Source organism: Cetorhinus maximus, chromosome 15, assembly GCF_964194155.1.
Source record: "Cetorhinus maximus chromosome 15, sCetMax3.hap1.1, whole genome shotgun sequence".
In the NCBI taxonomy this organism is placed as follows: domain Eukaryota; kingdom Metazoa; phylum Chordata; class Chondrichthyes; order Lamniformes; family Cetorhinidae; genus Cetorhinus; species Cetorhinus maximus.
This window is the reverse complement of record NC_135893.1, coordinates 59,995,172-60,009,850: the sequence shown is the minus strand read 5'-3', so window position 1 is coordinate 60,009,850 and position 14,679 is coordinate 59,995,172. Positions and strand designations below refer to the sequence as shown.

The following is a 14,679-nucleotide window of genomic DNA, read 5'->3' as shown; positions in this document are numbered from 1 at the left end:
AAGGCACGGGATCCAGGTTCTCTGCAACACAGCCTGGCTGCTTATCACCTAAGCAACCTCATGCCTGTTCAGTGATGCTAGCTGGCTAGCCACCTCCTGGCGTTCTCCAGGAAGAGGACTTAATTGCATGCGCCAACTGCTTTCGGCATTACCTCCAAGGATGCAGGGTTTGCTTTTCCATTGTCATGATCCCAGTGGGAAAACTGTAAAGTAAAATAACCAAATTTACCAAAATAACCCCCAAATGAAGAAATTACCGAAAAGATTTCACTTTTTGTAACTTTTACTCTAACGTGAATCAGAATCAATGAAAATTAAACCTAAATTAACAGGCAAATTATGGTTGATATGAACTGTAGATTACATATGGAATAGCAGATATAATAAAGACTATCTGATGCAATTACAAGCAATCGCATAACACCGCACACAAATGTGGCACCACGCACAATCTCAGTCTTTCCAATTTAGCCTCCAGTACATCGGAACTCTCTCTTTTCTCACTCAATAGATTTAGTTCTCGAGTCACCTACTCCACTCCTTCTGAGTTCCCTGGAGACAGTCATCGCCCAGCAGAACCTCCTTAGCTAATTTCACAAAGGTCTTGATGGTATAGATTCCCCCGAGACTCCTTTAGCTGACTCCTTTAATAAATCTCATTTGACAGTCCGGTTGGCTCTGCCAAAACTGAAGCATAGCAGTGGAATTGTCTAATTGGGTGTGTGGCTTGTCTTCAGCTTTCTGTTCCTTTTAACTTTATTACACACACACAGCTCCTTATAAATGTGCCTTCTCTTTTCTTCCCCTGCTGCAGCTTCTTTGTCTCTGGCCACACTACATCTGTATCTTAACGTCATTCCTGTTGGTACTGGTTATGTTCTATGTTTGGGTCACTTTGCTTGAGAACGTGGTTGCACGCCTATCTAATGGCTGGTGAGTTGGTAACAATATACTGCAGAAGCAGAGACCAATATAAGATGAAGCACATACTGTTTATTTACACAGATAACAGAGCACTGACATGACGTGTGCTTCTCCAACCAGACCCTACTCTTAACATTGTAGCCTGCACTACACAGTAATTGGGTCATGCAGTCACGTGGTCAATCTGCTCACATTCTCTTAAAGGTGTGTTGCACCTCAGATTACCACATCCCTCCCCTTTTACTTGAAAGTACAATTTACAATCTTTACAATATATTCACTATTTACATAAATAAACCATTTACAAATTCAGTCTCTCTGGAGGCTTCTTCAAACATGTCGACCATTGTAGTTCCACGACTTCAGATGGTTTATCTGAGGCCTCCCTCTTAGGAGTTATCTGTCCACTAGGCTCTCCAGTAGGAACCTGTAAGTTTGTCTCTTCGACTCTCTCGGGCTCAACGGATCCTACCGGTACTTCCAGAGCAAGGGGAGTTCCTTCTACCTGTGCTGTAGACTCCAACTGGAATGTTTTCACTCTTTTTCGGGTCCCATCACCTGCACTCCTGCTCCCCTCCCCTCCAAGTTCAACAATATGAAGGTCAACCATCAGGCAGGTTCTTAGAATCAGAATGTTGGGCAAGGCCAAATTCAACACAGAATGATCAGCTGTCTGCTGCTTAAAAAGAAATTTCAGATCTTTGTTAGTAATTCTGCTTTTTCTTTCTACGTCTTCTTTTGATGCATTTTCTTCTTGGCAGTGCTGACTTTAATCTTGGCTTCCTTTTCAATTTCCCTATTGGCCAGACTAGGCTCAGGTATGAACTCAACTTGAGTGAACTTAGTGGTTCAATCTTCCAGCATTTCCTCATCTGTCAGCTCCTTTGAAAACTCAAGGAGTCTCTATTTTTAAAGCTTCTTGGCTTTCACATAGCTGATTCTTCGGCTCTTTCATTTCTTTTTTATATTTGTTAGTTTTTTCCTGGAGAACTAAGTATTTGTTGTGCTTTCTCGGCAAATTGATTCTTCATCTCGGCCAGAGATATACTGAAATCTTCCTGTTCTTCCTCATACCTTTTTAGTGGTACACTGGAGGGAATCTTGCAATATGTGAAAGTCCTTCAGCAGGTTTTCTTTTTTTCTTTTTGAAGGTTACTGACTTCAACTCGAACTCTGTCCTGAAGCATCAGCTCTGAGTTCCTTGTGTTGAGTTTGCTTTTGCCTAACAGCAACATTTCCTGCTTCTGATTGAGCTCTCAGCAATCTCTCAATATTGATCTCTTCTAACCAGTTTCTTCCAACGAGACCCGGTCCTCTGCTGCTATCACCATTAGGGGTAGATTAGCAGATTGGCTTCCATACTGTAATGGAGCCTTGCATATACCTCTTACTCATATGTCTTTGCCAGTATATGTCTTTAATTTAGCATCTGAATTTTCCAGCTTTAGTGCCTGGCTTCTTCCATTCATATTTAAACATGTTCCCTTATAACTGTCATGGATGCCCCTGTATCCACTTCCATTTGGATGGGTTTTCCATTGACTTCTACTGTCACGTAGATTGGCTCTGTTTTACTCATTTTTAGGTTGTGTAGCGAATAAATATCTGACTCGCTTTCTTCTGGTTCCTCTATTATATGGATTTCATGATTTCTGCCCTTTTTTGTTTGAAATTGTGTCTCAATCTGTCTTTACAATATTGCATAATGTGCCCATTGCGATTGCAGTAGAAACACTCAGTTCTTTTAAATTGTTGCTCATTTGTAGGCTGTCTAGTTCCAATTCTGCCATTATTAATGTGGGTTTTATCTGTTAAACCATTGCTTTTTGCTGGTCTGTTAATGGTGGCTGTTTCCTGCCTTTCCGCGGAGCCCTGCGCTTCCGCACCATTTCTAACCAATGCCTTCCTCCCGACGTGAAGGACGGCGCCATTTTATGCTCCCTTGATTGCTTCTGTATTCCTGGCTGCGTCTCCAATGCGAGCGCCAACTCCAGTGCCTTGCTGAAGTCTAAATTCGTTTCTGATGACGACATTTTTTGAATGGCGTCGGCGTCTTCGTTAATCCCGCATACTAATTGGTCTCTTAACATGTTATTAATCGACATCCCGAACTCCCAGTGCTCTGCCAGTTGTTTTAAGGCTGCTACATGGCAAGCGACTGTGTCTCCAGGGGTGCGAAATCTTGAATTGACTTTAAAACGCTGCGTTGTTACCGAGGGTTTTGGCTGAAAGCGGCTTTTCATAAGATTCACCAACTCAAAGCTTTTGGAATTTGGGGTGTTGGGTATCATTAGACTACGAATTAGGCCATATGTTTTACTGCCACATGTTGATAAGAGGATTGCCCACCTCTTCCCCTCCCCGATGTGTTGTTGGCCAAAAAGAAAAACGCGAGGCGTTCAATATAATGTGACCAGTCATCGGTGGTCTGATCAAACGGTTCAATGCAGCCAAATTGTGGCATACTGGAGGGAGATAACTTCGACAACTATGGCGAGGGCTGTACTTACAATCGGCCTGCAAGGCATGCCAATTCATTTCAGTTGAGTTTTCGCAGCTTTCCTTGGTGCCGTCGACTGGTTGTGCTTTGCCTCATCGCCAGTTATGTTCTACAGTTGGGTCGCTTTGCTTGCAAACGTGGTTGCACGCCTATCTAACAGTTGGTGAGTTGGCAACAATATACTGCAGACACAGAGACCAATATAAGATGAAGCACACACTGTTTATTTACACACAGCACTAATATGATGTGTGCTTCTCCAACCAGACCCTACTCTTGACATTGTAGCCCGCGCTACACAGTAATTGGATCATGCAGTCACGTGGTCAATCTGCTCACATTCTCTTAAAGGTGTATTGCGCCTCAAATTGCCACAGTACTGCTTCCAGGTCAAGGGTTGCCAGGTCACATGGACCAATATTTCCTATTCTCCAAGATTACAATTGATCCCTTTACAATTGTTGCAAACTCTTAAAAGTTATTTTCAAACTTTCTTAAAAACAATTAGATTCCCTTGACACTTTGAAGAAATTACAAATTTTCCTTACTGTACTGCTTCCAGGTCAAAGGTCATCACACCATGTCCTCCATGGATTTTCTTCCTCTTTCCTGTTTTTTGCTGATTCAGACCATACGCTGCTGCTGGTTCCTTTTAAATCGCTGCATTAAACATGTTATCCTCCCTGCCCTCCCTAATTGGTATGGAGGCCCAAAGGCAGTGTTAATTTGTTTGCTCCAAGAAAGCGCAACCACAAAGCCTGCACATTGAGGAGTCATGTCCCAAACCTGATTATGGTCCTGCCATTTCTCCAGGGACTAGGGTGGTAAGATTCTATCCATTGTATCTTGTAAACGAAACTTTGGTGATCTGCTTGGTGCATTGATGAACCAACGTCAGAATAATCTGGCGAATGTCACTAATGCTGACATGAAAGGATCCAGTGACATAAAAATTCAATTTTGTGGCGACTTTCACTGCAACTGGTGTGACAGTCCTCTTAATAGATCTAGTTTGATCAGGCTCCAGAATATAACATATCAAAGTGACAGCTTCCCTGCTGATGTGTAGACCAGTGAAAGCAATCACTGCAGCCAAGCTGAAATAGTTTTGCCTATGTGAGATAAAATAGTTCCTGGATCCCCTCCAGGCACTTGAGCTGCAAGCTCCCCTACCATGCCTTCCTCTGCTGAAAGTGCCCTTCTTCCACCAGACCCAATGCAGATAATAGTAGGACCCAAGAAAGCTGTGGGCAAGGCCCAATGGAAAGCTCGTGCTGAGTGCTGTGTTTGCAGTTGCGGTTGACATCTAGGGGCAGCAAAAATACTGCTATTGCAGGTGACTAGCAAAGAAGAGCTAAATAACAGAAAACAGCAACAAGTGGAAGCTCACCCACTGCCTTCTCAAAGGTGCATTAAGAAATGGGCAACAAGTGCTGAATACCAGCAACGCTCACATTCCCTGAAAGAATAAAAAGACTGCCTTAGTTATAATGAAGCAGTTCAGTAATACCAAGTCAGAAATAGCAGCATGCAACTTTTGCAAATCAGGCACATCACTTTAAGTAGTGCTATTCAGCAACAAATAGCATGGAGGCTTCTTGATGGTCACTTTACCCTGGTGCTCAGTGAATGTAGTTTTGTTTTACAAAAGGCCATGGGGCATTTGTCACAGGTCCTTGGTAGATTCAAATAATTTTCTGGGCTGTAATTGGGCTTGAAGTGGGACCACTAAAAGTCACAGAATTTTCTCTTCCACAAAATAGTTCAGGAACAAGTGCGGCCAACCATACCTGTCCAGTTCCATAGAGTTTCCTTACCATAGGTGGGCCACATCAGGCAATCAGTGCTCATATTTCCAGACCTGTCTTGATTTTAGATTTTAGAGCTTTCAGTCTGTTAGATTGTTTGAGTGGTCACTACACGATTTGCATCACCATATTGATTGCATAGGTCGAATACATTGCTCTTGCAAGCAGTTTCTCTTAGAAGGTGCTCTCTTATTCCTTTTAAATGATCACCTTTCAGAGAATGATTGGTACAGGTTAAAAAAGATTAATGAAAGCTGGGATTCCAGTAACTCTGCATGATGGCTATGTGGATGCTCACACTGAAGAATATTTGATCCTTGAGCACATGGCACTGAGACCATTCATGCCCTTGGCTTTGAAGTTTCAACCATCAGTTCCTTCTACACTAGAACATAGCAAGCTGGAGCAGCTAAACACAATCTAAATATAGCTTTTTTAGTGAGTGTGAATCTGTCGAGTTGCTCATCTGAATGCTAAACTAATATCAAAATGCCTGCAGTGAAGGTGTCTTGTGTGTTAGAATGGGAACCTGTGTAAGTGGATAGATAAACTGTCTAATTTAAAGGATTGTCAGCTTAAAGTGCAACTCTGGCACTGCCCACGGCTTCAGAAAATAGATACTCACGTGGGTAAGGTAAATGACTGCAGATGAAGCAATGTTAACCGGAGGTGGTGATTAGCTTCATCCTCCCTGACTGTTTGCTCACACCTGCTCCTAGTCAGTCAGTCAGCTGTGGCTCGCGCTGAAGGCTTGATGTTTCCCTTTTTCTCTTCTCCATCATGTTTGCTAGGATTTTCATTCCGAAGAAGCACCGGCAGCGATTCGACGAAGTATTATCGCAGAGCCTCATCAGCAAGGTTCGCAGCAGCAAGAGCAGGGCTGACAACACCAGCCGTCTGCGCAGGAGCAGGAGTGAAGACCACCAGGAACGCCTGCTTGTATCCACCCGTGCCAGTTCAACTCCTCGGAACCCAGAGGAACCAAGGCAGAGCATCAGAAAAACAGGCTTTGTCTTAGGAGGCAGTGTGAGGGCAGCAACCACCCGCAGGTAATGAAACAGGTTTCCTCTCTCAAACTCGGTATCAGTCATATGTTGTAGTATGGGTGCACAGAGCTCTGCACTGATGCTACCAGTGTGACTGTCATTAAAAGACTCCTTGAAATAACATATTAGTTAGGTTTCAGTAAATTGTCATGGTAGGGGAAGCTCTATCCTTACTTTGTTTTACCTGAACTTGGAGCGTTTGATGGCATGATGCTGAATTATGCCCCTTGGAGATTACTTGTGTAATGTTTGCACTGACCAGTACTTGTCAAAATAACATGCTTGTAATGGTTTGTGTGCACATTGTTGCATCCTGCAGACGCATGAATACCATATTTCTGTTTAAATTGATATATGTTTGTGTGATGTGTGTTTTGCTTTCGTCCAGCATTTGCATTGAAGCGCTCTCAACTTGTGTTTTCATTTTGGGTTCCCAAGTCATCCTTGCTATGGTGCATTCTTGTACTATGTTTGTATTTGTGCACCATCATTCCATATTTACATAGGTGTGGTCTTATGCTTTGCGATGGTACCTCCGTTCATCATGGGGAGGATTTTCCCCTCATCGGGGGGGCGGGGGGGTGGGGGTGCGGCAAACAGGCCTGGGAGCGGCTGTGCAATGGTCTGCCGCCCGCCATTGGGCCCCGACTGCGATTTCATGCAGGTTAGCTAATTAACGGCCAGCCAGCGTGAATTGCACGCTGAAATGCTCAGCGCTGCCTGCATGGGGTGGGGGTAGGAGGGCAAGTGCAGAAGTTAGCGTATGGACTCACAAAGCTCCCTGAAGGCACAGAGCTGCCACAGGGAGCTGAAGATTTTTCACATGAAAAATAAAGTTTTAAAAAAAGAGGAAAACATCTCCCCTCATGTGACTCTGTCACATGAGCAGGGACATTCTGAAAATGAGCTTATAAAAATTCTAATTCATTTTTAATTAACATCGGAAACCTCATCCCGCCCATGGATGATGTTTCCTCAAAAATCCGAAGGCCACTTGGCCATTCCGCCTGCCCGCCAACCATAAGGTTGGACGGGCAGGGAAAAATTCAGTTTAATTAATTTATTAATGGGCTTAACAGCCCTCTTAATTGTCGACGGGCGCACTGCCAACTCCTGTGTGTGCCCACTGACTGAAATATCGCGCAAGTGCGCGATGATGTTGGGACGCTTGCCTGACATCATTGTGCACTATTTAATGCTTGTACGTGTTGGGTGTGCGCCCGCACGCCGAGGTGAAAATTCAGCCCCATGAATGCTTGAAGGCATCTTGTACAGTGATTTTGTTGTTGCACTGTCATGCCTGCTTTTATCAGTACATTCTCATATTAGGCTTTGTTGGTATACTGTTACGTTATGTCAACATTGCTTCACTCTAGTGCTTTTGTTGATGAACTAACGTTAGTGTGGTCTTGTATCCTGTTTGTGTCGTGCATTCACATGAACTAGTGCAATGTTTATGTTAATTTGCTCTTGTGTTGTGTCAGAATTGGTTCCCTGTTGAGTCATGTGCATTCTTGTCTATACTATGTCAGTGTACTCTCGTGCAGTTGGTGTGCAGTCGTGTAGTGAATGGGGTGGTGTGCACTTGTGAATGGGTTGGTGTGCTCTCATGCGGTGAGTGGGTTGGTGTGCTCTCGTGCGGTGAGTGGGTTGGTGTGCACTTGTGAATGGGTTGGTGTGCTCTCGTGCGGTGAGTGGGTTGGTGTGCTCTCGTGAGGTGAGTGGGTTGGTGTGCACTTGTGAATGGGTTGGTGTGCTCTCGTGCGGTGAGTGGGTTGGTGTGCTCTCATGCGGTGAGTGGGTTGGTGTGCTCTCGTGCGGTGAGTGGGTTGGTGTGCTCTCGTGCGGTGAGTGGGTTGGTGTGCTCTCGTGTGGTGAGTGGGTTGGTGTGCTCTCGTGCGGTGAGTGGGTTGGTGTGCTCTCGTGCGGTGAGTGGGTTGGTGTGCTCTCGTGCGGTGAATGTCAAGTCTTCTGTTTGCTACATTCCCTTGCTCTAGTTCCTTTGTCAGTACTCACACTTTGTTCACATTGATGTTGCTCTTCTCATGTTGTCTTTCTATTGAAGTGCCCTTGTCTATTTATTTTTTTACCTCTCATACTGCTTTTGGGTTTGTGATGATCCACAATTCGGCCCTATTTGCAGTAACCTATGCTTCAGACATATTTTGACTGTGTTTGTATTGACCCAAACTCTGCCTGTGTTTGTATTGACCCTAGATCAGCTATGTTAATATATACACACAGTGGTGCACACAGTACACATTTTATAATGGCCCGAATCTTCCATTCAGGGTTGGGACCCCTATTTCTGACCCTGATCAGACAAAAAAAATACACTTACCTTCCTCCAATTTTTCAGGGCAATCTTCCAATGGAGGATCCTGCAGAATTGACTCAGTGCAGGAATCCTTGGAGGGAGCAGCGGAGAGAATCCGCACAGTAACTACGCCTTCTTTTTTTACTAGCTGCCGTATTCTGCAAGTAAAAAAAATGTTCCAAAGCTTCTTTGAAAAGCTACGGAGAGAAGGTAAGTGGGTAAGGGAGTAGGGTGGTAAGGTAAGTGGGGAAGGGTGGGTAAATGGGTAGGGTGTGTAAGGCAAATGGGTAGTGGGTAGGGTGGGTAAGGAAATAGGTGGGTAAGTGGGTGAGGGGATAGGGTAGGTGAGGGGTAGGATGGATAAGGTAAATGGGTAAGGGTGACAGAGTGGCAGGTGGGTAAGGTCGTAGGGTAGCAGGTGGGTAGTGTGGCAGCATGGCTGATAGGTGGATTTGTAGGGTGGTAGGTGGGTAGAGTGGCAGGGTGAGTAGGGTGGTGGGTGGGTAGATGGGTCAGGAGGTGGCTGGGTCAGGTTGGGCGGGGTTTTCAGGTCAGAGGGGGCATGTTGGGGTGGTTGGGAGCTAGTCAGGTCAGGTTGGGGGGAAATTGGGTCAGGTCAGGGGGGTGCGAGTTGGGGTGGTTGGGAGCTAGTCAGGTCAGGTTGGGGGGAAATTGGGTCAGGTCAGGGGGGTGTCGGGTGGTGGGGGTCAGTCAGGTTGGGTCAGGGACTAGTAAGGTCAGGTTGGGGTGGGGAGGGGGAGTTGGGTTAGGGGTGGGAGTTGGGCGGTCGTGTCTGGTAGGGTCGCGGAGTCGGGTGATGGGACAAATCAGGTCAGGTTGCGGGGGGGGCGGTGTGGGGGAACAGTTGGGGATTCAGTGTATATGATTGGGGGCTCAGTTGTATAGTTACCCAGGAGTTAGACCTAGGTTTTTTTCTGTCTAACATTTCCTGGGTAACCATCCAGGTAACCATTTGCTAAGTTGGAATTGTCTGATGTCTCTGACTGTTAGAGTTGGAGACTTTTTCGGAGGGTCCGGGGAAGCAGGGGAATTGCCCATTGTAAGTTCAAACTTCCTGGGCAACTCCCACGGAGTCATTGCGTTGGGAGTTCTGAGGGCATCTTCCGGGGTACGTCCTGTGTCCGACTACCTGGAGAGCGGAAGATCTGGGCAATAGTAACAACTATTGTTGTTACACATTTCATTCAGCTTAATGATGACCAACTGGCCATGTTTGACTCAATCACATATCAACGCTATTAAACAAAAACATGGAATCCTGTAAAACTTTGGATCAGCAGTCCTGGAACTTATACAGTACCGACATTCTTTCACAGGCGAATTCCACCAGTGTATGTGAGGTCAGGCGGAAATGATTAATTGGAATTCTCCAGTGGGTAACCAGACCAATAGAGAACAAGGTGTGACAGAGATGCCCAAGCCAGATCCACTTTCTAGAAACTACCTGATTGTGCCCACTGTGTCCACTTTGGCAAAGGGATTCACCTAATTGTTTTGCTGCACATTTCATTTGTCTGGTCTTCAAGAACCAACTGCACAGCCAATGGTCTTAGTTTCATTAAAAAGTGGGAATGGTGGATCACTAGGAGAATTTCTACTCCTAGTAGTTCCATCACTTTACTTATAAAGCTGCCCTCAGAACTGGAAGTCGTTGCCTAAAATAAAATGAACTGAATTTATTATTTGTAAAACCATAGGAAAAACCCAGGAATATTTGGTTAAATTTATTTGATTAAATTAAATTCATTTGTGAACTTAACTCATTGACTGCCATTCTTTGGCTGAGATGTTACCCCTTCCCCAACCCGCCTTCCCTTGTGCACTTTATTCACTGTTTCTCCCAGCTGCCCAGCCTTATGCTTTAGTGTTTCCTATTCTTAGTTCATCTTTTTCATAGGAAGATGATGGGAAAGGCCATTCAGCCCATCTTATTTCAACAATCCAGGAAAACTCTAAAGCCCTCCCAGTACAGTATCCAATTGTTTCTAAAATAATTCAAGAGTTTTCACCCCTCCATTCTATTTGAAAGTCCGTTGCATACGTTATTGGATTAGATTTACCTAACCACTATTCCCTGATTTGCCTAATTTCTTTTGCTACTTTGGTATCATGCACTATGGGCCTTGCCCCTTTACCTTGGTTTCTTGATATAACAAAGACTCCAAGTTGGCCATCTGACAGGCCTGTGATTCATGGGATCAGGTGGTTGTTCAATTTAAAGACTGGAATAACATTGATGAATGGTAAACCACGACTAGTATTCCTGTCTTTAATACGCTGTGAAACATTTCACCGATAGCTCCCTCTATTTCCACACTCCTTTCTTTATCTACATACATTTTGCAATTGGTTCAGTCCATTATCAAACCTCAAGCACTCCAGTTTTTCAGTGACATTGTTACAAGGGTATGTTTTTTTTAAAGTAAATTATACAATCTGGCTGGATTTTTAATCAACTGTAATCCCATTAAGACAATGGAAGGACTGTCAGCTAGCTGATTATACAACTTGCATTCCACCGCCAAGTGGGATGAAAAGGAACAGACTCAAACACCATCCCCCTGGGAGCGTAAAAGACCCCATCTCCTGTTGGCTCTTAACACTATTATTCTTCAATATTTTCTGAGATGAGACACCAAAATATGGAATTACCTGTTCTACAACACATGACAATTTACCTAGTTTTTGTTTAATTCAGGAAGTAGGATCAATAAACTTACCTTGTTCTTTGATTTAAACTCAGAAAACCTGTCTGATTAATTCTTTATCATTTGAAAGCATACATAGTGGGACTCCTTCAGTATCGGCAAAACACATCCTTGCTAAATTCACAAAACCCTGTTACAGCCAGACCTGCAGTGATAAATTAAGGGAGTCAATTATTACCCCTCCTCGTGTGGTCATAACAACTTCGATTACCGAATCAGGAACAATTTTCCCCATCTGATTTCTGAAAACGAGTAGTAAAAATGCCATTTAATTCCAGTGCAATCTCTTTTCTTTCTTCATCTCCCTTCCTCGTCAACGCACTTCCCTCTCTCCATTCCTCCTTTTAAGCAGAGCCATGTTAAGTTCCAATGACTGCTTGACAAAGATAGACCAAGACTGACTCCTTCAAACAGAGTTTATTCTGGTGTATAAAACTCTACTCCTAGGACTTGTCTCATCTGTTTTCCCTTTTTATACATACCAAATGGATACTTAGCTTGTAAACTAAGAATACCAGTTAAACTCCTTGAGAGTTAACTGTTTCCTTCCCCAATAAGCTGCACTCCTCATTTCATCCCTCTATCTCTTAAATCATGCTATGGTACACCCCAGAAGGCCATTTGGCCTATCATACCTGCACCAGCTCTTCATTAGAGTTATCCGATTATTCCTCTGCCTTCTCTCCTCAATAACCCTGCATTTATTTTCCCTTCAAGTATATATCCAATTTTCTTTTGAATGTTATTATTGAATCTGCTTCCACCACTCTTTCACGCAGTGCATTCTACAATAATCTGTTGTGTGGAAAAAATAATTTCCTTTTCTTTGTCAATCAAATTAAATCTGTGTATTCTGGTTACTGACCCCTCTGCCACCGGAAACAGCTTCTCCTTTACTCTATCAAAACCATTTGTGATTTGCTCTCTTGTCTGTGCAGTGTCTATTTCATTTTTAGTTTTCACTGACTGTTGCATCACCTCTCGACTTTCCCTTTTGTTTCATGCTGAATCTGATGATTTTTTTTCTACTTTTGATTATTTTCAAATTTGCCTTTTCACCCATTTCCTTAAATGTGTTTATTCATTAGGCTCCTTCAAGCAAGCAACTTGGAGAGGAACTGGACACAAACCAAATTACAAAATAAAAATCAATGTCTTCCCTTTAAGGGGCATTGTGACCAAAGGAGCACTTTGTCTTTGTGTATTGAATGGGTGCTTGATGTATGCCAGCTCCTGTGTGGAGGTAGCCACGCAGCAAAGCTGTGATGACTGACTACACAGCCTGAGGGTGTGGGTGGGAGATTATTTCTGAGACACCACCTAACTGAAGCTTTAACCGCCCGGCCATAAGTGGCAGAGCAAGCAAGCAATAGCCATCTTATTGGTCATTTCATCAACGGTCCTCTGGTATGGTATTTGCAGTAAGACAATTAAGGATTCCAGCTGTGGATACACTGACCCTACCTATTGAATGAAGGAACAAAAGGGAAGAAAACTGCCTGAAAACAATCGTCACATCCATCAAGACTTTAGAGGGATCTTGCCAAACTAACCCTTGTAAGCCTGGGGATGGTGAGGAAAAAATTTAACCCTACCGACGCAACCAGGCAGGTGGGAAGTTAAAATGCCCCAGAGAGCCAGCTTGATCCTGCTGTGTCTGATTTTATCCCACTGTTCTCAGCAAACACCAAGGGCACTTGCCTGAAGTCAGAAGAGTCCTTCCGTAAATGTTAATTGAGGTTGAATGACTCAGTTGGGCACTGACTATGGCCAGAATTTTACATTTGGCGTACAGGCACGCGCCCAACACACCCGAGCATAATATGGCGTGCGATGACATCGAGTGTGCGTCCTGATGTCATCACGCACCCTCACGATATTTCGCTAGGCAGGCGCGCGATGAAGACGGAGGAGCGCCCGCCATAATTAACGGGCCAGTTAAGGCCCTTGAGACACCAATTGTCCAGAATTTACATAGTCCATGCGATTTTCAGGGTGATGGGCAGGCAGTATAAGAGGGTGAGTGGGCTTGCTAATGCGAGTTGTTTGTACTTTAGCTTATAAGTTGCTGCTGCTTGTGTGAACAGGACATCTTCATTTCGCTTCAGAGCTGCTTTGACAGAAATAAGAGGCTTCAGTTCAGGACTCCGGAGGAGTTATACCACTTGGGTCCTTCCAGGTATCAGACAGCCTTCCCATACCCTGGGAATGAGGATTGTGGTCTCTGCTGGAGGCGAGGCAGACAGGGCCAGAAGGGGGAGGAGGCCAGCTGTCCCCATTCAGCATCCAAGGGAGCGACTTGTGGGAGGAAAGGCACAGGCACAAGGGGCGCACGGCCAACAGGAAGTCCAAGGCGGAAGGGGCTGCAGAAGACGCCACTATCCCACTGCCAGGGTTTACAGATGACAACGCAGCTACCTCAATATGTCTGAGGTGCAATGCCAAAGGAGGCTCTGCCTCTCAAGGGAGACATTGACCTCCACCTGTCAGGTGATCAGCCCTGAGATCAGCTTCAACAGTGTGGGTGGATGCCCCATGCCAGTGGCGCTGAAGGTCACAGTGGCCCTCAACTTCTATGCCTCTGGCTCTTCCCAGGGGTCGGTAGGTGATCTTTGTGGAGTCTCCCAATCAGCTGTCCACAGTTGTGTCAAGCTGGTGACAGACGCTCTGTTCAGGCGTGCATTGACTTTCATTCTCTACCACATGGATGAGGCCAGCCAGATACAGCGAGCCAGAGGCTTTGCAGCGATTGCTGGCTTCCCCTGCGTCCAGGGTGCAGTAGACTGTACACATGTGGCCATCAAGGTGCCAGCAGGTGAGCCGGGTACCTTCGTCAACAGGAAGGGATTCCACTCCATGAACATGCAGATAGTGTGTGATCAAAGGATGCTGATTCTGCAAGTCTGTGCAAGATACCCAGGCAGCTTCCATGACGCTTACATCCTGAGACACTCCCAGGTGCCAAGGCTCTTCAGTGCTCCAGCCCGACTGGATGCATGGCTACTGGTTGACAAGGGCTATCCCCTCAAAAGGCGGTTCATGACACCTATCCGCCATCCAAGAACAGAGACCGAATGGTGGTACAATAGGAGCCACACCTCCACAAGGGCGGTGGTAGAGAGAGCCATAGGTCTTCTCAAGATGTGCTTCCGATGCCTGGACCGTTCAGGGGGCGCATTCCAATACCTCCCAGATCGTGTGTCACTGATAGTAGTTGCATGCTGCGCTCTCCACAATCTGACACTGGAAAGGGGGGATGCAGTGGAGGAAGATGATGTTGACGCAGCTGCTCTGGCAACAGATGATGAGTCCAGTAGTGAGTCTGAGGACGAGCATGGTTAGGAGAAAGCTGAGG

The 14,679-nt window shown here is 45.1% G+C and overlaps 1 protein-coding gene across 1 annotated transcript in view; it reads left to right on the top strand.

Moving 5' to 3' along the window:
• Positions 1-14,679, top strand: part of grid2ipb (glutamate receptor, ionotropic, delta 2 (Grid2) interacting protein, b) — a 115,725-nt gene that overhangs the window by 32,596 nt on the left and 68,450 nt on the right. The window contains exon 3 of the mRNA XM_078557645.1: positions 6,024-6,281. Coding sequence (XP_078413771.1) covers positions 6,024-6,281 — 258 coding nt within the window. The remainder of the gene's footprint in view (positions 1-6,023; positions 6,282-14,679) is intronic.